We start from the raw sequence: 27,209 nt of genomic DNA on the forward strand, positions 1-27,209 counted from the left end.
GAGTTCTGACTTACCTTACGTTCCTAGTCCTTACGCTAAATGTAGGTAGCAGAATCGTTCTGCAGTCAGCTTCGTATGCCGGTTCACCGACCGAATTCTCTCCAGGGATTCCCATTTGAGTTCACGAACCATCTCCGCAGTGTTTGCATGTTGATCGAGCCTACGATTAACTGATCTGGCAGCGCGTCTCTGAAATACTTCGATGTCTTCTACGAATCTGAACTGGTGGCGATCCCAAGCACTCGAGTAGTACTCAAGAATTTGTCGCGGTCTTCTTTACAGATGAACCACACTTTCCTAAGATTCTCTCAATAAAACGAAGTTGCATTTCCTACTACAATCCTTACAAGCGCGTTCCATTTCATATCGCTATATAATGTTACACCTAGATATTTGACTGACGCAGGAAAGCACTACTGATGCTGTGTTTGGAACATTCATCATGATGAGTTTTCTGCCATTTGCTGTACGTGCTGCCGTCAATCACATCACCCGGGATCTAAAATCTCTTTCTCCTTCACCTCCTCTTTCCTTCCACGTAACCTTGTAAGACAGTTTTTGTGAGCCCCTCCTTGTTTCTTGACATATTTCCAATGCAGTTTCAATTTCTTCTTCTAGTAACTGGCCTTGCCTTCCCACTACTCTCAGTATCTCTTCATTTTTCACTCTCTCCATCCAGCTTATTCTTTCCAGCCTCCAACACGTCCACATAACAAAAACCACCAGCCTTGCTCTATCTTTCTTCCTTAGTCTCCACGTTTTATCACCATATATAAGGACACAGAATACAAAATATTTCATTAGCCTTTTCCACACTTCTTTGCGGCAGAGAATTCTCGTTTTCTTATAAAATGCATCTTTCGTCACAGATATTCTGGTTTTAACATCTGTGATGCTCTTGTAATCCGTTTCTATTAAGCTTCCTAGATATTTAAAGCTTTACTCATGTTCCATTACTTCTCTACTCAGCATTAACTTTACCTTTTTTATTTCCTTCTCGTGTCATTACTTTTGTTTTTTTTCAATGATTTTCATTCCATGAATCTTTCCTTTAGCTTCAGTAATATCCACTATATCCTGTAGTTGCAACATTACATCACATTCTTCTTCATTTAGAGATGCATGTTATTCACCATATCAACTAGAAATTTGGTCGAAGGCTTTTTGCGTCATCCTAGTTACTCAACAACACCACTTTCGGGTACATCCCAGTACCATCAGCAAACAGCCGCACATTCATGCTCACCCTCTTCGTCAGATCGTTTATGTATAATTATAGAGAATAATTGAAGTTTTATCACACTTCCCCTTGGCATTCCTGACGATACGCTTGTCCCTGCTGAACGCTCACCATCGTGGACAACGTACTGGATTGTTCTGCTTAGGGAGTCTTCGAGCCACTCACATATCTGGGAACCTATTTCGCATGCCCCTACCTTCGGTAACAGGCTGCAGTGGGCCACGGTGTCAAACGCTTTTCGGAAATGACGAATATGGAACCTGCCTGTTGCCCATCATCCATGGTTCACTGGACATCATGTGAAAGAAGGGCAAGTTGAGTTTCGCATGACCGATGCTTTCTAAAACAGTGCTGATCTGGGACAGAAGCTAAGGATATGCATGAGTGGTTCCTCTGAAACGGCATGGCAGGTTCTCTACTCAGTCAGAATTTGTGCTCCATCTCTAATGCCTTCATCGTCTATTCTTCGTCCCTTTGCACGTCGTTAAATCCAATGGCAATCACGCAACGAAGTAAGAACTCATGCAGATAATGACGTAAGAAGGAAGTATGTACAACGTAAATTATTTCATTGGATCAAAATAAAATTTCATCGTTGTATGAAAATTTTTACTACAGTACGTACTGTACGTAGCACTAGACTCTCTGCAATTTGAAACGTTCTCTCTTTATCTGCTTTCGTAAGTACGTTACTGACGATTTTCATTAGAATTACTCATATTTACATGATGTTTCGTAAGTGTGTCAAAAACTTCGCTTATGTTCAAACCTACACATATGTAGTCATCATATGTCTCCCATCTCTGAATCATGTACATATTATTTTATAAACTAACTTAAAGAATTTTTTACTGAGATCCTTTATTTTCTGGGATTTTGTACCAAATGTCCTAGCGGTAAGAACATCATAATTAATAACTTTCTTGAGATACAGAGTGTCGGTGTAACTTAGATGGTCGCTAATCTTATGAGACGTCACGGGGAAGAACTATTACATTTCTGCTTTGTTCTAATGGGGATCTTTACCGCCGTGAACCGTGCAGTTGGTCGGAAAAAATAGATGAATAGGGAGCCATGCAAATAATCTAATAAAGTCCCTGATATACTAAGCACATTTTGCCCAGTAAGTTACACCAGCAATGGAACATTTATATAAAGTAGCAGACTGAATTTCAGATCCATAATTACTATCTTGCTAACTTTACGTGAAAGCATGCTTAGTATTGTTAAGGCACGTAGTATTGCATGTTAACCACTTTGACTATGTTATCTCTGAACTTGTTAAGTAGTGTTGCACCACCGAGAAGCTAAGTACTGGAAATGTTATGCAGCCCAGCACGGCTTATGCTGTAGTGTGCGTACTCACTGTAGTTTCCAGTAAGCACAATAGCCTTAGCGGTCCTTCGACAAATGGTTCATTCTGTGGCGCTTCACTGAATTGTGTTGTGTGCTCCTGTTGCAGCGATGGATCGCCGAACGGCCCCAAACACCTGCCCAGGCGCGGTCTCAAATCCCGAATACTCCAGTTCAAATCCAACCGCGGGTCAGTATACTCAACAGAGTACTGTGTCCGGAGGCAGTGGCAGCTCAAGCGATGAGGCGAAGCTGGGATACTCTCCGATCTAGGACGAAGGATAAGCTGCTCTGGAAGCCACGCGAATTTGTGGGAATCTCGAGGGAAAGCGTTTTCGTGAATAATATTAATATAGTAACATTAGAACGCGTGCACTTGACACGCGAACAGCGACACAGCGTTGACACCAGTAAATCTTATCAGGCTAACAGAGTTCATCTTTGAGTGGAACCCTAACAGAAACATTGTGGTTGTATCGATATTAGTAATTCTGTTTCAGAAAATGTCTGCTATTATTTTGTGGGGACAACTGCTACACAGTTTTCTAAAAATAATTCACTTACGGACATAAACTGTTTTAAAATATCACTGATGAAATATGTAGGGAAATGAAGTTGTCATGACACAGTCTTTATACAATGAGTTTGCGAAATATATGAGTAGTGATGCCAGCCTTCAATCGACCATACTGAAATACTGCTGCTACTGAAGCTATATACTTAGGCGAAAATTTCACCCTGAGAAGAGTCATAGTCCTTGCCAACAATAACTTTTTACATAATGACCGGAAAACATAATGCTTCGAAGCAATATAAAATTATTTATTGCTCCATTATGTTTACACGGGAGCCTCTGTATTTTCAATAACATTACAGTTCCTCCTTGTTTTAACAAGCTTGAAAACCAAGGCAAAGCGAAAGCGTAACACCATTAAAAGCGGAAGGGAGCGATACAAGAGGAATAGTGACACAGTACCCACATTTGGAATGGTTACAGTATGGGTATTGGTCGATTTTGTGGAAAGAATACGCACCTCCATCAGTCTTTTGTTAAGATCCAAAAACCTCCATGACGTGTGATGTGGGGAAGACCTAAAATCCGTTGCCAGATTTCACACATATTACGTTCATCGAGAAATACATTTTCCTACGATTTGAGGTTGACTTAGAAAATTCCCCAGAATTTGCTATGGGACGATCTGGACGTTTTTTTAGTTTATAACAGATTCCTTTTTCAGAAAAATAATTAGTTTTATGATTAAGGAAAACGTTTTGTTGCAAAAATTGTTCGCAGTTGACGAAGTGTTGTCGACATTGTAGACATCTAAAAGGAGATGCCAAATAGCACTGAGCAGTTACTACAAATCCAACGAAAGGTTTGAGTAACAAAAAAGATCTTGTGTCATAAAGTGAACTTTGTTCCACAAAGTTAGTCTTATAAACAATGCATTTATTCGAGCTATTAGTTTTATTTTTCCACTCCATTGCAACTGCAAAAAAAATTATTATCTTATTTTGCTAAAATTAGAGCACAATGTGGTCCATTCCTCAGATATTGTAGCATGTGATCTAGGAATCACAACTTCATTGTGTACAACCGCTGAACACTAACTTGGAAAGCTTAAATATATAAAAGCGTGAGCTAACTAGAGAGTTGTACAGACATCCTACTACACAGATTCAAGATCAAGCCATCAGAGACGAAACAATAGTTTGTCGGGAAATGATTAGAGAGCGAAATAACTTCAGTTTCTTAATAGAAGCATCCCATCATTCATCTAACGTGATTTAGAGACATGGAAAACAAACGTTATGATTGGAGAGGGATTTAACTTGAGCTTCTCAAGTGGGCGTTCAGTGTCCTAATAGCAGCACATCAACACTCAGTAGTGATTCGATGGAGCGAATGTTCCCGAATACTTTGATGAAAGGCCTACACTAGTGGTTTCAGACCAGGAATATTCCCCCTGAGAAGTTAAATTAAATTTTTCTGCTGGATTAACAAAAGACTCGAATTGTGTTTTAATCACAGTATTAAATTATCCTTCAAAAATCTCTACGTCAACATTTTAATAGTTTTATGGCCCTCAATATATTGTCACATACATTCAAATTCTTAGCTAAGAGCATCATGACTGGTTTGTGATATCATGTTTACATCTTTCGTTAAGTTTTCTTATCGGCATTTTCATAGAGTACAATAAGACTTCCCTGGCGAAACTACTATCCCTGTCCCTGACTACATGTGCTTTCCAGTTAAATTTCATTGTCATCGCAGTCATAACTACGTCTCCAATCGGTTTCCGGGTTCATTTGTTTGTCTTCTTGCCTCTGCTACTAAATCCTCCACGTTGTTCGCCGAGCAAGCGTGACGTTTAGAAATGTTTTCGCATTAACAGTACATGTCTCATTGTCGTAAGTCAGAGATAGTAAAAAAAAACACTGATTTTGAATCTTCAATTCCATACGCTTATAGGTAGGTCATTCGGCTTTCTCCGTTTATATATGTTGTCTTCCGCCAGTCGTAGCAGTAAGCACTTGTCTTTAGTCATAAATTCTACTAGCAGTTATGTTTCCGATTTGGAAAATGCCTAGCCCTTTAAGACCATTATCCGTTACTGAAGAAATATTTTCAAATAGAGAAAGTGGAGCCAGTGTATGATGTCTAGGATTCCTCTAAGAATACGTCTGAAAACAATTACGATAAATCATAAATTGTAACAAAATTTGATGGCAGGTATGTTATTATTACCGATGTCGGAAAAGATATGAGGATACCAGTTCTAATCGCCATAACTTGCAAGTGTTAAAAGATAATATCGACTGTGCTAGCACTGAAAATACAAGCTAAGGAAGGAATGAAAATATGCCATTTTTTATTATACCCGTTGAGATATACCAAGGGAATATAGATAATACAGCTAGAAATTATGAATAAAATGACAGCAATAAGACTCATTGATGATATTGACTTCCTCGTTGTGAAAAAGAATTTCAGGAGTTTCAGAATAAAATTAACAGTCCGATGAATGCCAAATATGAATGAGAGTGAACCGAAGAAAAACGATAGTGATGAGCAGTAGCACAATTGAGATTAGCTACAAAATTAACATTAAAACTAGTGATCAAGAAGTAGACGACGTTAAGGAATTCTGCAACCTTGGGGGCAAAATAGCACATGATGGAGGAAGGAAAGAGAACTTAAGAAGCAGACTGGCTTGAAAAAATTGGATATTCCTGGCCAAGGGAACTCTGCTGCTAATTTGGTAATTAAATTTCTGAGAATGCACTTTTGGATCGCATCGTAGTATGGTAGTCATGGACAATGGTAAAATCGAAACAGAAGACAGTCGTGAGTTTGAGATGTGCCACTCTCAAGAATGTTGAAAATTGAGTGGACTGATAAGATAAAGCATGAGGAGGTTCTCCGCAGCATCAGTGAAGGCAGGAACATATGGTAAAAACTGATAAGAGGAGGGGAGAGGATGATAATACATGTCTTACAGCATCCGGGAATAATCTCCTTGGAGCTCGAGGGAACTGGAGGGTAAAAACTGTAGAGGGAGACAGAGATTGGAATACATCCAGAGAATAACCTGTGTAGGGTAGGGTGCTATAAGTGCTACCCTGAAATGAGAAGGTTGGAGAAGGAAATGAATTCGTAGCGGGTTGGCAAAAAAATAAAATAAAATAGAACAAAACAAAACAAAATATAAAAAAAATAATAAAATAAAATAAAAAACCTCAGTTTTTCCTTCCCTCATATGACTCTGTGCTTAGTTAGGTGCCGAAGTGTATTGGTTGGAATTTCATCTCTTTATTCTTAACATACCAAGCATAAGTTGTCAATGTTGTTTACCAACCTGGGATCTTTTGGGGACCCTTGTTTTCTTCTTAATTTCTCAGCACAGTAGTGTAGAAGGCTACTCAGATTAGGGTCTATGGACGTGTAAAAGCGTATTTAAATTAAATAAGCGTTGTTGATGTGTTGCTTTATCGTCAAACCTGAGAAACTGAAAACTAAGCGCATATCGATTCCGCGCCATGCTCTACGAATATTTTTGTCTGTTGTCCTCTTTCCAGAAACTGATTTCTTTCGGCAACGAAGAGCCCTCGCAGTCACTAGCGCTCCACAAAACACTGTCAATTTGGCAAAATCTACGTTCATCCTAATTCTCATTCTACTCAGAGTCCCATTTGCATTGTAATACTAGGCAATAGTCGACGCTTCATCATTAGTGAAGTTGCATTCAGTATTTGCAATTAAGTAATCAGAACACATGTTGAAAACTTCAGACACTTTGGGTGCAAGATCACTTCCATTATCACTTGCATTCGTTAGCTTGGGAGATCCTTTGTCAGTGTTATATTCACGACAGCCAGTCACGAGGACACTGAACTTGTCCGTTTTCGCCCTGGCTTTGCAATAATCTCTTATCCTTAATCGGAATCCCCATAAGAATGCTCACTAACGACACCACTTTCATTTGGATTAATGGTTATCTTCTGATTCTGATTCATCTTGTTCTGGAGTAAAGTCTTTGTCAGGTTCGCTCAAGACATCTTCTGGGTCACTGAGATCAAATTCATCCAGCACCCGAAGCATTGTACAAAATTCAACACTACCGTCAACTGTATCAGAATATCAATTTATTAGCAACCGGTCTAGATGGTACACTTCGTCATGATCAATGCTCTAAAAGCAGTTACATTAGCAACGGAATGACATAAAAAACAAAACTGTACCTAGAATTAAAGAACGTAATAAATAGCTATTCTAGCCGGCCGAAGTGGCCGTGCGGTTAAAGGCGCTGCAGTCTGGAACCGCAAGACTGCTAAGGTCGCAGGTTCGAATCCTGCCTCGGGCATGGATGTTTGTGATGTCCTTAGGTTAGTTAGGTTTAACTAGTTCTAAGTTCTAGGGGACTAATGACCTCAGCAGTTGAGTCCCATAGTGCTCAGAGCCATTTGAACCATTTAGCCAAATAGCTATTCTATAATTTCAAAACGAGCGATCTATATACAACCAGATAAGTTTACTGCATGTTTATAGGGATCAAATTGTTGTACTTTGTGTCAGTACTGCTACGATCTCTCGCCTATAGTAAAACTCAATCACACCAATGTAACGTGAAAATAGAAATGAGTACCTATATACAATTAAGACCCATTACAGAACCGTTCACGTATGTGCTTGCAACGTTAAAATAATGGAAACAAATATATATCACAATGAAAGGCTTAATTTAAAATGTGAGGTTAATGACATCACGTAAATAAATATCCACTAATCTTGGGCAGGATCATGCATACATCATAGTTACAAACATTATCTTGTGGTTTGAGATACTTACACCTGTAAAAATGATTTATGTTCAACCAGCAATAAAGACGAAAATGTATGTCCGTATACAGTACAGAAGTTAAAATAAAAATCGTAAAAATCCAAGCAAATATATAGGACAAAACTAATCTTAAGACTATATCGAGAAGAAGACCAAATAACGAACTCACTGTGTTGGCTAATGAGCTACAAGTGGCTCATGTGGGCATGACCTTATAACTACAGTATCAACACTATTGGAACAGAGTAACGTATGAACTCTTCAATGTGAAAGTCCACATTAATATACATTAATGATAACACATATTAATATACGAAATGTGCAAGTCATAAAATTGGAAGGGGTTTGATCAGGTGAAAGAATAAAAAACACGAATGAGTATTGGAAATATACAAGTCACGAAATGGAATGGGACCTGATCAGGTAAAACTAAAAAGCGGGATGGCTGTGTATCACCAAGGGAACCAGCGTCGTAAAACTCATTACAAATATACCAAGGAAGAAGGACATATCAATACTGGTTTGACGTGTTAAGCATTTAAAACATTTATCGTACAAAATGGACATGTAGTGGCAGACATATATTATGAAAACAGTGGACAAACGAATCCAAGGATTACCCAAGAAGTAACTGAGATTTACTATAGGTGAACATGTACATAGCAGTGCTGAAACAGAGTTACTACGTGATGATTACACTATTTGGTGAAGAAGAAGTCACGCATTCGAACTTCTCAGCGCGATTCCTCACATACTAGCAATGCAAAAATGTGTCTCACAAAATTTCGTCCTGCACATATTTCCACCAGTAAATGGACGATAAATATTGGTAATCTAGCAACACTGTAATGACTTGCACGGTAACTACCTCTCTCACCTCATCGGTACAGTGCTGTGCAGTTGGCGCAGTAGATAGTGTTTTCGATTAGAACGCAGAAGGTCGGCGGTTTGATCCTGGGTAGATGCATATTTGTTTTTATTTGCCAATTTCATTCAACCATATAATACTGCAGTATGCACAGTTTCTTAAGCTACAAGTAACTGACATTTACATAGTACGATTTTTTTTTGCAACGGTGGACAAAAGTAACAAAATCGTCGTTAGACATTTCCCTGCACATCCACACACTGCGTGACCCGCTGAATCATGCAGCTCTGAACTCTTCGCAACATGGCTGCATACACACATACAACAGCAGTATGAACACTAGCTATCAGTTCTTCCACATGTGTAGGCGGAATAGAATACATGTGCTCCTTCAAGTGTCCCCACAGGAAGAAATCCAGGGGATTTAGGTCAGGTGAACGAGGAGGGCTTACAATTGGCCCTCGCCGTTCGAGCCATTTCCCTGGAAATGCTACTTGTGGAATGTTCGTCTCCGAATTACAGTGTTAACCGATTTTTTTTATTAAAGATCCACTGCAGTCGCTGTGAGACGACTAAGACGCTAGATATCGTGCCACGTAGACTACATTTAGCAAATATAAACAAATACGACTCGACCCAGAATCGAACCTCCGGCCTTTTGCATGTTAACCCAAAACGCTCTCCATTGTATCAACAGCTCAGAGAAACCCCCAAATACTGAGGGAGGTACTTACTGTACATGTGATTATAGTGTTGCAGATTGCCAATCTTTAACATCCATTTACTGCCGGAAATAAGGGCAAGACGAAATTTTGTGAGCTTGACTCTGCGTAGTCGCGCTGCGAATATATATACAGGGTGGTCCATTGATCGTGACCGGGCCAAATATCTCACGAAATAAGCGTCAAACGAAAAAACTACAAAGAAAGAAACTCGTCTAGCTTGAAGGGGGAAACCAGATGGCGCTATGGTTGGCCCGCTAGATGGCGCTGCCATAAGTCAAACGGATATCAACTGCGTTTTTTTTTAAATAGGAACCCCCATTTTCTATTACATATTCGTGTAGTACGTAAAGAAAAATTAACGTTTTAGTTGGACCACTTTTCTCGCTTTGGGATAGATGGCGCTGTAATAGTCACAAACATATGGCTCAAAATTTTAGACGAACAGTTGGTAACAGGTAGGTTTTTTTAAATTAAAATACAGAACGTAGGTACGTTTGAACATTTTATTTCGGTTGTTCCAATGTGATACATGTACCTTTGTGAACTTACCATTTCTAAGAACGCATGCTGTTACAACGTGATTACCTGTAAATACCACATTAATGTAATGAATGTTCAAAATGATGTCCGTCAACCTCAATGCATTTGGCAATACGTGTAACGACATTCCGATCAACAACGAGTATTTCGCCTTCCGTAATGTTCGCACATTCATTGACAATGTGCTGTGGTCTGTTATCAGGCGTTGTCGGTGGATCACGACACCAAATATCCTTCAACTTTCCCCACAGAAAGAAATCCGGGGACGTCAGATCCGGTGAACGTGCGTGCCATGGTGTGGTGCTTCGACGACCAGTCCACCTGGCATGAAGTATACATCAACACGATATAGACCTTTTCCGCAATTGGTAAACGGTCCATTTTAACTCGGGTAATGTATCACGAAGCAAATACCGTCCGCACTGGCGGAATGTTACGTGATACCACGTACTTATACGTTTGTGACTATTACAGCGCCATCCATCACAAAGCGAAAAAAGTGGTCCAACTAAAACATTCATATTTCTTTACGTACTACACGAATATGTAATTAAGAAATGGGGGTTCCTATTTAAAAAAAAACGCAGTTGATATCCGCTTGACCTATGGCAGCGCCATCTAGCGGGCTAACGATAGCGCCATCTGGTTTCCCCCTTCAAGCTAGACGAGTTTCGTTCTTTGTAGTTTTTTGTTTGATGCTTATTTCGTGAGATATTTGGTCCACTCACTATCGATGGACCACCCTGTATGTATATAGCTCCACCCTATATATATATAAGATAAAGAAAATTGTAGCCAAAATTAAAATCATTAATACATAACTACTCTATTTTTCAAAAACGATCTTTATACAACCTTGATAAGTGTACTGTAACATATTGTATATATACCGGGTGATCAAAAAGTCAGTATAAATTTGAAAACTGAATAAATCATGGAATAATGTAGATATAGGGTACAGATTGACGCACTATATATTAAGCGTTTTTAATTCTAGGCACAGTTTGGCTTTTGATGTCATGCTGTTGTTGACGTAGATGCTTTTGTATTACTTTTACGGCCAGATGATGACTAAGTGTCTCGTCGAAACCGGTTGGTGCTAAACTAATATTGAAATTTGAGCTAACGGTTGTGTTGAAAATTGTAATATTCCTGTTGGCTGTCTTTCACTCCTGCTTAACAAGGATGGACATGGGGAAAGTAGCATCTGAAGAATGTCAACATCTGAGATTTGCTTGCGGGCCATTTTTTGAAAATTTACGACTTGCACATTTCGTACACTCATTATGAAAAAGAGAAAATATAAATCTATGAAAATATGTAACGTTGCATATGAAGCAGTGTCCTGCCAAGACGCCAAGCGTGCTTTTATTCTCTATTTTTTTTAACAAACGCAGTATAACAGTGCAAGACACACATAAAAATAAAGAATAAATTAGTTCGCACAGTAGCAGCAGTATCACCAAAAACCGTTTCTCGGGTTCCCAGAAAACCCCACTTGTTATATTGAAGGCTAACCAGGTAAACGTATCACGGGGAGTTCTGAACCACTGGCCTAGGCTGTGTCGTTGACGGAAAGTTGTTCTATAAATGTCATGAATAGCGTACGACCGGACGTCTAGTGTAATGCGGGCATGAGCCAGCGGCCACGGTAATGCCAGTGACACGGCAGCAGCTCTGCGTGCGCCGGGCACACACACACACACACACAGAGGCAGGCAGGCAGACAGACAGACACGCAGCCACGGACACAGGGAGGTGCCGGGCGCGCTAGCGTGCCGCCCTGCGACGCGTCCCTTCCGCGCGAGCGCGCGCCCGCCGTGACAGGCGCGCCCTGTACAGCCCTGCAAAGCTGCCCGCCGCCTCCCACTGCCTCCGGACCAGCGTCGTCTCGGACACTGCCGCGAGTTTTCGAACAGTAAGCCGTCAAGCAGCCCCTCCCTCATTCCCGTTCTCGCTCCCGACTCCCCGTCTGCATTCCCACTCGAAGTCACTCTCTGCCTGAGAAACTCCTCTGAACCTCAAAGTTTTCTCATAATTTCTGTAACTCTTCGTCACACTCTCAGATGACATGTTTACACGGATTCAAACCAGATGTATGAAAGGTATCCTGTTAATAGATGGAAATATAACTATAACCTCCGTGTGATCATGCTGACAATCGATATGAAATGGGACGAACATGTAATATCATTATTAACCACTCCGTCTACAGGCCACAAGTGGCCCATCGGGACCATCCGACAGCCATGTCATCCACAGAAGAGGATGCGGATAGGAGGGGCGTGGGGTCAGCACACCGCTCTCCCGGTTGTAATGATCGAAACCGCTACTACTCGGTCGAGTAGCTCCTCAATCGGCATCACGAGGCTGAGTGCTCCTCGAAAAATGGCAACAGCGTATGGTGGTCTGGATGGCCACACATCCAAGTGCCGACCACGCCCGACAGCGCTTACCTGCGTTGACCTCACGGGAACTGGTGTATCCACTGCGGCAAGGCCGTTACCCCAACATCAGTATTAGGCAAGGCGAATAGAATACTTGTTCGAAGGGTTTTTGGAGAGTGCAGAGCGTCCATAAAGGCAATTCAATACAAGATTCTTCTGCGACTTGTTATAACTGTTCCAAGCATTTGGGGTCGTTACTAAGAAACAAGACAGCAAACATCGAACAAATTGCAGAAATGAGCTGAATTTTTCCTAACAGTGGCAACGGCCTTGCCGCAGTGGATACACCGGTACCGTGAGATCACCGCTGTTAAGCGCTGTCGGGCGTTGCCAGCACTAGGATGGGTGACCATCCAGGCCGGCATGCGCTGTTGCCATTTTTTGGGGTGCACTCAGCCTCGTGATGCCATTTGAGGAGCTACTCGACCGAATGGTAGCGGCTTTGGTCAAGAATACCATCATAACGACCGGAGAGCGGTGTGCTGACCCCACGCCCCTCCTATCCGCATCCTCCACTGAGGATGATCCGGCGGTCGGATGGTTCCGGTAGCCACTCGTGGCCTGAAGACGAAGTGCTTTTTTTTTCCCTAACAGATCTTCGTAGTCCATTTGAAGGTTTGACAGCAAAGATCGATCAGGTTTGATTGTTCATTTCTCCCACGTGCTGTCGAGAGTGGAGCCGTCGAGACATAGTCAGAAAGTGATTCTGTGAAATATCTACCAAAAACTGAATTATCACTTGCAGATGTAGATGTAAATGAACTCTTGATACTTTGATAAATCATACAAGAATAATAATTTACAGAATACACAATCGAAATGAGCAGTCGCCATATCCATCAACACATCAGATAGCACACAAATACTATATCAGAGATGCTCAGAAAATTTAAAAGGTAATCCTCGGAAGAGAAACGAATTAGGTCTGGTGAAGCTCTGCCAGATAAATCACCTCGTACTAGAGGAAGATTCTGTAAGTATTTTCTGCTATCGTCAGCATAAGGGTCTGGGTACTTGTGGCCTGCCAGAATGTAGTAGGAGGCGGTATAGGACTCTACACGGATTTGACAAAACTGATGATTGGGGTATCCCGAAATGCGTAGTAATGACTTGTTAATAATCCTGATATTGGTGACTAAGACTAGTTTATTTTCATTCACTGGTGGGTAAACGGTGAATCTAAAGTAACTGTGCACACTTCGTGGATGTAACGTATGAATCGAAATAAGAGTAAAATATTAAATAAAATTTGGTCTGAAACTGCTTTATTTTCAAGTTGCGTTGCATAATGTGAATTGTGGTAGGCATTACATCTTGGGACCGTACAGGCTTTTGGCGTGTCGCGTCCGCCTGCATATCGCCTGATGTTCCTTTGTCGACGGTGTCCCTGCATATTTCAGGTAGGAGGCAAGAAATATTCTCAAAGTTGCTGATCCTGATAAGTGGACATGTCATGCAGGACCAGTTGCTTAGCTCGCCAGGCCGGCCGCGGTGGCCGAGCGGTTCTAGGCGCTTCAGTCCGGAACCGCGCTGCTGCTACGGTCGCAGGTTCGAATCCTGCCTCGGACATGAATGTGTGTGATCTCCTTAGGTTAGTTAGGTTTAACTAGTTCTAAGGCTAGGGGACGAGTGACCTCAGATGTTAAGTCCCTTAGTGCTCAGAGCCATTTGAACCATTAGCGCGCCAGACCCCTGGATCTTAAACCCCTGGACTTTTATCTTTAGGGCCGTTTCAGGGAGCTCGTGTATCATGTTGCAAATGATAACGCAGCACAACTACAGCAGCGAACTAAAAATATCAGTGCACATGTGCAGAATGAGCTGCACGGAGCCTGACAGCTCCACCAGTTACAATAAGTCTTTATGCGTCTAACACCTGGATCATCATGACTATCCGATGACAGGTCAAATACATTGCTTTTTTTTTTAACTAGTGGCATTTCGTTTACCGACAGCAATTTTGTAGCACTCATGTTAGCACACGTTATATCCACGAACTGTGTACAGTTACTTTTGAATCACGCTGCACATACCAAAAAAAAAAAAAAAAAAAAAAAAAAAAAAAAAAAAAAAAAAAAAAAAAAAAATATCCAGTTTGGGAAGAACTCTGCGACCGTCTTTACCAGTGACCATATACTGTCTACAAAAGAAACGATGCATCACGAAGCAGTTACGCAAATTGGTCACCGATTGATATTCATGTTGGTATCTACGGAAAACGCAAAATTGTGTACTTTGGCAGCCGATGGATGAACGTGTTACGCTGTTGCGCAATTTCATTGCACAGGGGGCTAGCCTAGTAATCAAGTGGCATGTCACTACCAGGCACAAAGTCTCCTCAAATTTCATTCCGGTTACTCAGTTGGGAAGTAACTATGCCTCGGAGACAGGCGCATAAACAAGATACGCATATATCAGCATTTGAGACAGGTCGTGTAGTTGGGCCCAAAGAAGTCGGTTGCAGTAATCGACGTATCAAATGGTTCAAATGGCTCTGAGCACTATGGGACTCAACTGCTGCGGTCATTAGTCCCCTAGAACTTAGAACTAGTTAAACCTAACTAACCTAAGGACATCACAAACATCCATGCCCGAGGCAGGATTCGAACCTGCGACCGTAGCGGTCTTGCGGCTCCAGACTGCAGCGCCTTTAACCGCACGGCCACTTCGGCCGGCAATCGACGTATCGCTCATGTGAAAAGGACTCATGCCACTATCGACGATGTTGGTACCAATGGATGAGCCATGACCGATCACAGCGTCAAGAAGGAAGCGGTCGACAGTGAGAGATGAAATAACGAGGACCAAGCATTCGTCAAACAGGCAATCAGAGCCCCGCATTCATCATTATGTAACTGGTGCTTCAGTGACCACAAAGACGATTGAAAGGCGGTACACAGAATGGCGGACGAGCTCACTGCGCCCCTTGCACCAACTACCATTATTCTCTGTACACCAACAAGTCCGTTTACTGTGGTGCCCAAAATATTCAGTCTGGAATCTCATTGATCGAAGTAGAAATGGCGCCAGTGATGAGGCTCGCTTCAAACTGAGCTCCAATGTCCAGACAGCGGTGGGATACCAACTTGATTGTCCCACGTTAAACTGCCCGACAACCAGACGTGGACTGCGATGGTATCTCATTTCATAGCAGGACGCCTTTAGTTGTCATCCATGGCACCCTTACAGCACGGCGACATGACGACGATATTCTACGCCCCGTTTTGTTTCCCTTCACGGCAAGCCATCCTAGGCTGGCAGTTCAGCAACATAATTGCCTCCCGCACAGGACGAGAGTTTTTACTGCTTCTTTTGGTGCTTTCCAAACTCTACCTTGACCAGCAAGGTTGTTAGCGCGCTCCCAATTTGGAACGGTCGGAGCATTATGGTAAGCGCCCTCCAACAATTTTGGGAATTTGACGAAATAATTCACCCAATTTGACAAAATTAGGCACGACGTCCCTCCAGAAGGCATCCCACAATTCTAAAAATCAATGCCAAGCCGAATAACTATTTTATAAGGGGCTGAAGTGGATCAACTCGTGATTAACGTGCTCAATTTGTGAGGCTCTTGCTCCTGAATATATCATCCAATTTTTATGAAATAGTAATCATTTGTTTTTGTCTGTGCACGTACATCATATCAACCGATTTCCGTCCCCTTTTTGGTGCGTCGATTATGTCCTAGAGTGTACATACGAACACAATATATGGCCAAATCCGTGAACACAGCTTAAATAGACAATTGGCGCACACTCTTTGACTAGTAACTAGAAAGTGGAGATGTAGCTACACCAAAACACAGTCCGTGTTTTTATGTGAAGCATACATGCATCACGGTCACGATTCACTCCGTGATTCCCACTTGGTTGTGCATAACTGGTCCGAAATAGTTATTCGTTCCCGTAAGATGAGGCTGCACCCTCTCCACAAACCACAGAATAACAGGCTCACCATTGCTCAGTGTGTGCGGCTGGGCCGATAGACAAGCGGCACTCGCAAACTGCGGTAACACTCCTCCAGAACGAGCGAACAGCCGCCTTTCCTCGTGGCTCCATGCACCAACTCATTGACAACTTCCATGTCTCCACTGCCAAGTACAGTGAGCATACCACAAGGGATCAGGAAGTATAGCTACTTTCTAACTTAGGCCTGATAGTGTCAACCTGGGCAATACTGCCACACACGGTATCCGGACACCCAACTGAAAATAACTTACGAGTTCGTGGCAATCTCCGTTGCTAATTCTGGAATTCAATATGGTGTTGGCCCACCCTGAGCCTTGATGACCGCTTCCACTCTCGCAGGCGTACATTCAATCAGGTGCTGGAAGGTTTCGTGGGCAATGGCAGCCCGTTCTTCACGGAGTACTGCACCCAGGAGAGGTATTGATGTCGGTCGGTGAGGCCTGGCACGAAGTCGGCGTTCCAAAATATCCCAGATGTGTTCTATAGGAATCAGGTTAAGACTCTTTGCAGGCCAGTCCATTACAGGAATGTTATTGTCATGTAACTACTCCGCCACAGGCCGTGCGTTATGAACAGGAGCTCGATCGTCTCGAAAGATGCAGTCGCCATCACAGAAATGCTGTTCAACAGCAGGAAGGAAGAACGTTCATAAAACATCAGTATATGCCTGTGCTGTGGTAGTGCCACGCAAAACAACAAGGGGTGCAAGCCCGCTCCATGGAAAACACGACCGCATCATAACACCACCGCCGTCGAATTTTACTGTTGGCACTACACACGCTGGCAGATGTTTACTGGGCATTGGCCATACCCACACCCTGCCATCGGATCGCCACATTGTGTACCGCAATTCGTCACTCCACACAAAACTTTTCCACTGTTCATCGTCCAATGTTTAAGCTCCTTACATCAAGCGAGACGTCAATTTGCATTTACTGGCGTGAGGTGTGGCTTATGATCAGCCGCTAGACCACGAAATCATAGTTTTCTCACCTCCCGCCTAACCGTCACAGTTCTTGCAGTGGATCCTGACACAGTTTGTAATTCCTGTGTGATGGTCTGGATAGATGTCTGCCTATTACACATTACGACCCTTTTAAACTATCGGCGGACCCTGTCAGTCTACCGAAGAGGTCGGCCTTTACGCTTTTGTGCTGTACGTGTCCCTTCACGTTTACATTTCTCTGTCACATCGGAAACAGTGGACTTAGGGATGTTTAGGAGCGTGGAAATCTCGCGTACAAACGTATAACACAAATGACACCCAATCACCTGACCACGATCGAAGTCCGTGAGTCGTGCGGAGCGCCCCTTTCTGCTCTCTCACGATGCCTAATGACTACTGAGGTCACTGATATAGAGCACAATACACCAAATATGAAAAATGTATGTTTTTGAGGGTGTCCGGATACTTTTGATGTTAACGGCAGCATCGAGTGGCAAAAAACAATAGCACACCACAAAAAAGAAGGAAAAACATGGTGAACAGTGTGAAGAAGGTCAGAACACAAAGTTGCGCTTGTATGTCAGTAATAAAGCGGTAGTGCGATCTCCAGGCCAGATGAGAGGAAACGCAGATCACCAAATCGTAAGTAATTACTTTTTCACATAAATAATCGCGAAGTGAACTGTTTAATAATCTAAAAATAACAAAACGGTATATTTATAGATCCCACTGATGATGCCTTAGAACAAGAAAAAGGCGAAACGCGTCTGGGATAAATAAAATAAGTTGCAGCAGGAAAAGGCGGTTTTACTTAAAATAAGTACAGACAGGACATACTCAATCAGTTGTTCATTCATTCAAACTCTTTACGAGTCAAAGTGACAACCTAAGCTCAAGCCAAGTATTCAGTGACGTCCTCGAGTGTCAACAATTTCATGAGAACGCCACATTAAATTTTGCTACTCTCTCTCAGACAAGCCTGTTGCCTGTTGCACAATGAAACAGACGTCTAACACCCAATCAGTTACTTCCCCGTCAGCTTCTACTGTTCTTCGATGTGTGCAAATAATGGGCGAAGTAACGAGGGCTTACTGGTGTGCTTTGTCAGCCAAAAAAGTACAGCACCCAGAAGGGAAGAAGAAAACGAAATCAAAATTCATGGTTTGAGAGGGTATGTGATGCTATTTCAGTGATAAGAACATCGATTCAAATTTACATAGAACTTAGCAATCTGAGCCCACTTATCAGTGTGAAGTTGCACCAACTCTGTCAAGCGTCCACGCACTGATTTGGTTGTGAAGGGCGTCATAAGGCCGTTGTGTTTCTCTCCTAATGGAGACTGACGCACAGCAGTTAAACCTGACACTTGTATCCTGTATACCGCGAATGGTACGGAATTGACCAACGAGATGGTCCTGGTCCCTCACATGTTCTATATAGTACAGATCTGGCGATCTTGCTGGGCACTCTATAACGTGATTGCGTGACGTACAGCATTCCGCAACCCTTAAGGTCAAAATCACCCAACCAAAAGAGATTCAACAAGTGAGTGTCAGAGATGAGGAAGCGAGCGTCAGCAATCAGTATCTGAAACTATATAAAATGTTTTTATGACCAATGTGTGTGACGCATATTTTCTAAACTCCTTATGGTTCATGACAAATAAGTGTCTGGTGCATCGACACTGATGGTGATACGTTGACATTCAGCATGTAAGGCCCTGTCGTGTGTTCACAATGGAATCTGTCATTGTTTAAGACTGAGATGGCGTATTACTTGTTACAAGACATTGCAGGCATGCACCGAGGTGACAAAAGTCATGTAACACCTCCTAATATCGTATCGGACCTCCTTGTGCCTGGCGTAGTGCACCAGCTCAACGTGGCACGGACTCAACACGTCATCGAAACTCCCCTGTAGAAATATTGAGCCATTCTGCCCTTATAACCGCCAGTAACTGTGAAAGTATTGCTGGTGCAAGCTTTTGTGCAAAAAATTGACCTCTCGATTATGTCCCATTAATGTTTGATGGGATTCATGTCGGGCGATCATGGTAGCTATATCATTCACTCAGACTGTCGAGAATGTTCTTCAGACCATTCTCTTTGGACCGGTGACATGACATCGTTGGTTGGGTACCTGACGTTCTTGAATGGCTGCAAATTGTTTATAAGTAGCCCAACAAAACCATTAACAGTCAATAATCGATTCAGTTGGACCACAGGACCCAGTCCATTCCATGTACACACAGACCATACCATTGTCTAGCAACTCTGGGGACCGCATTCAGGCTCTGGGGTACACAGAATTCACTGCCATGGGCCTCGATTGGCTACAGTATTTTCCGGATCTGAACACTTGCAACTCCTTTTCGTGGAGCTGTATGAACGACAAGATGTACAGCAACAACCCCAAAACCATTGCAGACCTGAAAACAGCCATTCAGGAGCTCAACGACACCATCGATATTCCGACACTTTAGCGAGTCTTTGCGGAATTTCGCTATTCGTCTGTGCCACACCGTCGCCAATGATGGCAGGCATATCGAACATGTCATAACCTAAATCTGAATATCTGTAGTGACGTTTACATGTTGAATAAAGTGTGTACACGCCGTAGTTTGTAACTAATTTACGTTTTTCACGTAGTTCAATAATGGTCACCCTGTACTTCACAAGTGTAATGAACTAGATCCTGAACCCAGAAAACAATAATTGAATAGGACGCTCTTTACCTTCATGAACAAACTCTCCCTCGGAACCTGTGCACATAATTCTTTTAAGGACCACATTCTATCTATAACAGCAAGGCGCAAGGCGTGGTATGCCATGCGACACACGCAGAAAATGATGGTCGACTTAGCAAATCTGGCGGGAGTTTCTCTAGATCATCAAGTGGAGATGCCGGGGAGAATTCCTGACGCTCGCTAACTTCGGTTTTCTTGGGCTCATTAACCCACTGACCGCTACCCAACCGTAAAGCGTTCAAACAATCTGCAGATTGACCGTCCTGATACAAAGCCAGCCAATCTCAGGTTTGAGCTGCAGATCGGTGATCACTGTTTTTGAACCCTCAACCATTGCGAAGTTTGCGGCTGCATTCAGTACACGTGGGCACAGGATGGTTCAGTGGTTTTTAGGAACTGAAGGATTTGTTGATGCTCAGATAAAAGCGGCACAGAATTCAAGGGTCAAACTGACTCCACCATCACTCGAAGTCCCCATCTGAAGTTTATAATTACATGTAAAAAGGAACGAACCTGGAACGCAAATTTCAAAAACATCAGAAAATGTATCTGAACAGAAAAGATACAAAACAGAATATTAAACTATAACTAAATGTAGTAACACCAATGATGCTCAATTAGTTCCTAACCTTCACCCAAAAACACCCACACTCTGCTACCAGAATGGAACTCAATAGCTGCGTCAGGCTGTTTGCAGTAGGAACACATTCGTGTTATGAAACCTTTGTTTATGTCAACAGAACACACTAAGTTAGATTTCTTAAACATCTACTGGGAAAACACCTCCATTAGTTCTGACTACTAAGAAACAGAATATTTTCCAATCATAAAACAATACCACATTGATTAAAAGCAAACAGATTAAATGCAATAATAAAAAATTTAGCAGTGTAACATAAGAGCTAAAAATTCTTTCTCAAAAGACACTTTAACATTACAATCCAAAATAGAAGTATACTCCACAAATAAGAACCATACAAGAAAATTACTATACTGCCGAATAACGAAGTTGCATAAGACGCACAAGAGATATATCCAGACGAAACTGATGTTAAATACTGCGTCCCGAATGCTAGAAATAATCAGTGAAAGCCTTCATGAAATTAACAAATCTTCAATCTCCTAGCGCTTGGTCAATTCAAATACCAACAGTGCACACAAGGAGTAAGATTAGTGACTATTCAGTTGGATGAGGCACACTTGCATAAACACATTTAAGTAAATATATCAAGTAATTATGAATGCGTAAGGGTTCAGGCCGGAGGATGGAGCGTTATGGTTTGGGGAATGTTATGGTTTGGGGAATAGGTGGCCTCGACATTCTGGCAGCCACAACAGATCAACAAAAGTACGCATCTGTCCTTGAGAAGCATGAATACCTCTACATGCGGTTTGTTTTTCCTCAGCAAGATGGCATTTACCAGTAGGGGAATACACGTGTCACACGGCTAGTGGTGTAAGTGCCTACTTCGAAGAGGTATAGGATGAGTTTACCGTCTCAACCTGGCCACAACCCCCCTGGATGTAAACCCACGAGAATCTGTGGAATCTCACGACGCCATGGATTCTAAACCGTGAAACACAGCGCAGCTTGTCACGGCGCTGGAGACAGCGCGGCTCCACACCCATGTCGGTACCCTCGAGGATCTTCCTGTACGTCCGCGCTGCGAAAGCAGGTTATTCGTGCTCTTGACAGGTCGTTACTTTAATGTGAATGGAACGTACGGTATGATATTGCTCCATGAGAATCGAACGAGTGGTGTCTCAGGACAAGTGCTTGGCAGTTATAGAGGCACTCATCTCTCAAATGATTGCATCACACTAGATCGTGGGATTCTTCGATTCACTCTCGAATAGACGGATGACGAGAACTGAGATCGGGGCAGAGCTTACAGGCTGAGTGACACCACAAACCGTGTGGAACAGGTTACCTAGAGCTCAGTTCAGATCCGAGTTGCCACGTGTCCTTTAACGCTGACACCGTACCATAGGCAACAAAGCTGTATATGGTGTTCCGCCAATCAACTGGTACACTGAACGGCATTTTGTGTTCAGCGTTGCGTTTCGCTTCCGTTTATAGCGGCCAATCTGACGCTAACGCGTCTACAAACGACCTGGTTAGAGGCCACGGAAGCAGTGACTCTCGAAACCCAAATCATGCAGTTGCTAAAACTATTATTTTTTTAGCTGATAAACAGGTCAACAGCTTCGATTCGGTGACTGCTGAACGAAGGTTGAGTACTCACCAGTATATTGCGTTGTACCGGGTGGTTATAATTGAATATTCCCTTTTTAACACGTTATGACACGGAAATAACTACCGTACGAGTACCAGACTTGGTAGCATTAATGTCAAGGATATGGGGTAGAGTAATAACGCAGAATCAATTCAACTGCAACACTTCTAATGTGCTGCTACGGTACATCATACCATTACGTAACGGCACCATTAATGCTAGGGCTCAATATGGTGCCCATCAATGCCCAGAAAAGTCTGAAAGCGCAGGATTGTATTCTCCAGGGCATAACGAAACATGTCCGTAGGTGTGCTGGCTATGTCTCTTGATATGCCGAACTTCAGATCAGCGCATGTGTGAGTGTTCCACTGGTAAGCCCTGTCCTTCGCGTAGCCCGATAACCAGAAATCACAAAGGGTGGGATGTTGTACAGATACCATTTGAGAATGGTTCGAAGCACATACCGTACAGTAGACCATGGGATGTTCAACTGCGTTGTCACATCACGTGCACTGCCTGAAATACGGGAATTGAGTGCAGCGTTGTCTGCCATAGCAACAGTGATTTCGTCAACCACCTGTGGTGCAATCCGTCGTTGGCCTCTTCCCGGAGCGATACCGAATTCTCCAGTTGATTCGAACTTCTACATCATGCTCCGCTCAGCCGGTGGAGAAAGAGGACCCCTCCGTAGTCCTTCTAGGCGATGATATCCTCGAAGTGCAACTGCAAAACCCCTGTCTTTTTAATAATAGAGCTTCACCAGTAATGACCCCCCTCCTTTTGTGCAAGCTCATGTGACATGTCAACAAGTGCACTGCGATTGAATCACGATGACTGGTCATGGCACCTGGTGGCCATAGTTGGAAATGGACGATGGCGCTGTGACGCTTGAAAATCATGCACCCCATACTCTGGATGGTAATTAGTTTCCGTGTTGTACCGTGTGAAATAGGGTAAGTTTAATTATAACCACCCAGAACATCCTGTCGTTGTACTTTTCAACATGGTATCAACTGCGTGCTCCAGCAGGATGTTTCAAGTCATCACACTACAAATTACTTGTGGAACTTACAGATCCCTTGGTGGACTGCCCGGTTGCTTAATTTTCCACTTCCATAGCACGTCTGGGATGTGATGGTGACACGTGCTTTTACAGTAGTCTCCAGGCAGTAATCTTCAGGGGCATAGCATGTGTTTTGGGCGTGGCAGTAAATTTCTCAAGATGATATTCAGACGGTTTGCTACCATGTGACGACCAATACAAGAATGTATTTGTGCCCCTGTGATCACACCCCATATAAAAGTTGATTATGGACATCGCTTTTAAACGAATAGTCGTTTTTTTTTTTTCATCCAGAAGACCATGTGTCGGTGGTTGCACTTGAGGAATAATAGGAGGTGTTCTGTGAAACCTTCAGCGTGACCGTGATGAGTTGAAGAAGCAGGCCATACAAGGCACGGGACATTGCCCGTTGCCACTCAAGGATTTCCCTTACGTTGCGATGAGCCCTCAGTGCGTCAGAGGCGTGAAACACAGCTGTCAATACGACATATTTTAACTGAATATATTTCGTATGACAACCTAAGAACAGATCTGGGTTCCGCACAGGACTTGCCGTCAGTTTTAAATGATAATGAGGCGCGTGTGATTCGTGATCTAAGATTCTGTGTGATGTCTAGACTTCTTCCCAAAACACTGGGTGTACTATTTTAACAGAGTGCCTGGGTCATCTATTACATCTAAGTTGTCATCCAGCCACAGAGTCCATTTTTAACGGTGTCTATGCTGGTATTTTATCGTTGATTTTACGTAGTAATTGTTCTGTGTTTTGTCTGATTTGTATTGTTGGTTTTCTATAAACTTCACAATGGCTCTGAGCACTATGGGACTTAACATCTATGGTCATCAGTCCCCTAGAACTTAGAACTACTTAAACCTAACTAACCTAAGGACATCACACAACACCCAGTCATTACGAGGCAGAGAAAATCCCTGACCCCGCCGGGAATCGAACCCGGGAACCCGGGCAAACTTGACAATGTCAGGGTTTCTTTCAATAGATGTGTGTGGATACAACTTGGTTTTAAACCTGATTGTCCATCCTCGATCGTTTTTGTTTCAACCAAGGACGCTGATGACCTCGCCGCTTAGAGCCCTTATTTCATCATAACCTGTGTTGCGATGGAAGTCTTCACAAAACTTGATAAATACCGAACTTTTCCTTCATGGTATAGCGCTTGCTATTTCCATCAGTGAGCTTCTGAGATACTGTCTGTGAGAGGGTTTTGGACCAAGTCCGATATCAATCTTCCATACTCTTAAAGGAACTCATATCTCACATGCAGTCAGCATAAAGAGCAGGCCGGTCAGTTATTGGTCGGCCACAATAATCCTTCATCTGGGAGGGAGGGCGTTTCGGTCGGCTTATTGTGAGTCTGGGCGTAATCGGGATTGATGGTGCATGCGCTGTTGACCTGCAAGTATTGACAATGCGATGCATGCTACTTACTCAACATCGTAATTGTTTACTATAACGTTACCGCCTGTTTCCGATATCTGCCAATGCAATAACATCGTGGTTGAGTAGTGCAATGTTTTTCCTGCGGCTTTGTGTTCGACACTTGGACGCTCTGACCCTAGCGCAATTTTTTTGTTGTTCTGATGCAATTGATTAAAAACATATAGCTGCAGAAAGGATATGTAATTGAGCTCCTGGTGCCGACAGTATCAAACTGCATCGAATAGCGGAACACGTGACTTTTCCCCCCTACACCCTTACCTGGAAATTGTTCTGAACCTTCATCACCTTGGGCTCCAACCATCATAATTTGGAGGGGTTGGTGGTAATTCACCTAATTTTGAAAAGACATGCTTAACTTGGATTCGAGTGATGACGGTTGTAGCAATATGAGGCCACGATGACCCTATATACATTTTGGATAACTGTTCTGGATCTTTGGTAGCACTGTCTCACAGTAATTCGAAGAGATACCTCTAGAAAAATCAGAGGAGAAAATCGTCCACTTAGTTCAGCGCTCTCATGAGGCTCGCTTAACAGCAAGATAATGATCAGCAACACAGTGCCTGAAATGTGGGCTCCTCATTCAAAGGACTGCAGCTTAGGTCTGGCTACTCCCATAAATTTACTGATAGGTCCATCGCTGTACTCCAGAACCCAATACCTGTGATTTGTTGATTAGAAGAAAGGATGGTAGCTATTAACACAAAGCCGTTAACCACCGCTGTGTCTTGATGCCTTGACGTAAAGCAATTAATCATTGCGTGAATAGACGTTACAAAAAGCCAATACCAAAGCCTAATCCCTCATCTTCTGCTGCCCTGACTCCCTCCATGGTGTTCAAACTTTTTACCAGGCAGCGTATATTTCACGCAAAGGAGAAGTGTTACGAAAAACATTGTATCTTAACGCTATTCCTCGTTAAACTGCACATCGACAGAAAGTTTCCGTAGTAATTAACGTAACAGCTAACATGAATAAAGCATTACAGCAATTACGCAGTAACAGGCAGAAATATATGGTTATCTGTCAACATAACGGAAACACGCTATAGCCTTTGTGTGCGGAGGAAACCTTGACCTTTGCAGACAAGTACTGAGTTCAGAAAAACAGGTATGAGAGATCTTTTGCCATTATTTGCTGCGTACATATTGCGCTGTTATTAAAAGAAACACCTACCCTTGGAGTTTTATTTACTTCGCCGACTCCTGCAGTGATTCGACATCTATGAGAGTGTCGATTTCCTTAGTGTTTTCATTGAAGCTGTTTGCAGGTAGATTTTTCATAAAACATCCTCTACCACGTACGGAGGAGCGCGAAAGATTTCTCCGTCGCTGTGAATTCATAATTATGAGACAAACTTTGTATCCTACTCACCACTTTTCCATTTTGAGATACAACCTAAACTATTCATTATTTTTCAAAAAATTAAAAAAAATGGAGCAGGATTTTGGAGGCTGTTCGTCGGTTATTCAGGATTCGATACAAATCATTTGGTCAAACGTTTATTACAAAATTTCATTCGGGAAAATACTGGCTTACAATTTAAAGCCATTAAAGAAAATCCAAAGTTTTCGAACAGCCTCTTATCCTGAACTAATTTACTGTTCGAAAACTTTGTGTTTAGCTTTAAATTATGTATACTACTTCAGTTTTGCGACAGTTAAGTAGCAGTATCTTTTTTTTTATTTTGTACTGGTTAATAATAGTTTATAGTTTATGACTGTAATTTATGAGACTATTAGACGATAACTATAACAGGAACTGATAAGTGTTCAGCTAATTATGTTGCTTTTTGTTTAGTTTTTATACTTTCTTTTACAAATTATGCATTTTTGTAAGTATGCAATATTCAGGCAGCAAATGCAAATGCAAGGTATGTCTACAAAGCAAAAACCAATTAAGTACAGTTCTGGCTTATGATTATATGAAGCTCTTGTTCCTAGGCGAGACTCTGCCATAAGCGTGCTCTAGACACTGTCTGCTTATCATTCCAGATACATCTTCACCATCGTCAGCTATCTCATCGGCGTCTTCATATTTGCCACCATAGTGGGTAAGTCCAGCAGCACACTCACGTTTAGCGTAGTTTCCTCATTGCTGCTGCCTCTATTACACAGACACCATTACCTCTCCGAAAATCCGTTCCTCGGATTCCGGCTATCATATCGGTAGGTGAATTAACTTTCTTTTGTAGATGTCTTAACTATTTATTTGATAACATTTTTACTGCTCTTAACTCTAAAAATTTGTTTAAAGTATTCGTTTTGAATAC

General features: G+C 42.4%; 1 protein-coding gene across 1 annotated transcript in view; it reads left to right on the forward strand.

Moving 5' to 3' along the window:
- Positions 1–27,209, forward strand: part of LOC124545780 (cyclic nucleotide-gated cation channel alpha-3-like) — a gene marked incomplete at its 3' end in the record, with an annotated part of 672,390 nt that overhangs the window by 322,481 nt on the left and 322,700 nt on the right. Inside the window, exons 8-9 of the mRNA XM_047124727.1 lie at positions 2,703–2,783; positions 26,932–26,990. Coding sequence (XP_046980683.1) covers positions 2,703–2,783; positions 26,932–26,990 — 140 coding nt within the window. The remainder of the gene's footprint in view (positions 1–2,702; positions 2,784–26,931; positions 26,991–27,209) is intronic.

The sequence above is a fragment of the Schistocerca americana genome, chromosome 8 (assembly GCF_021461395.2).
Source record: "Schistocerca americana isolate TAMUIC-IGC-003095 chromosome 8, iqSchAmer2.1, whole genome shotgun sequence".
Classification (NCBI taxonomy): domain Eukaryota; kingdom Metazoa; phylum Arthropoda; class Insecta; order Orthoptera; family Acrididae; genus Schistocerca; species Schistocerca americana.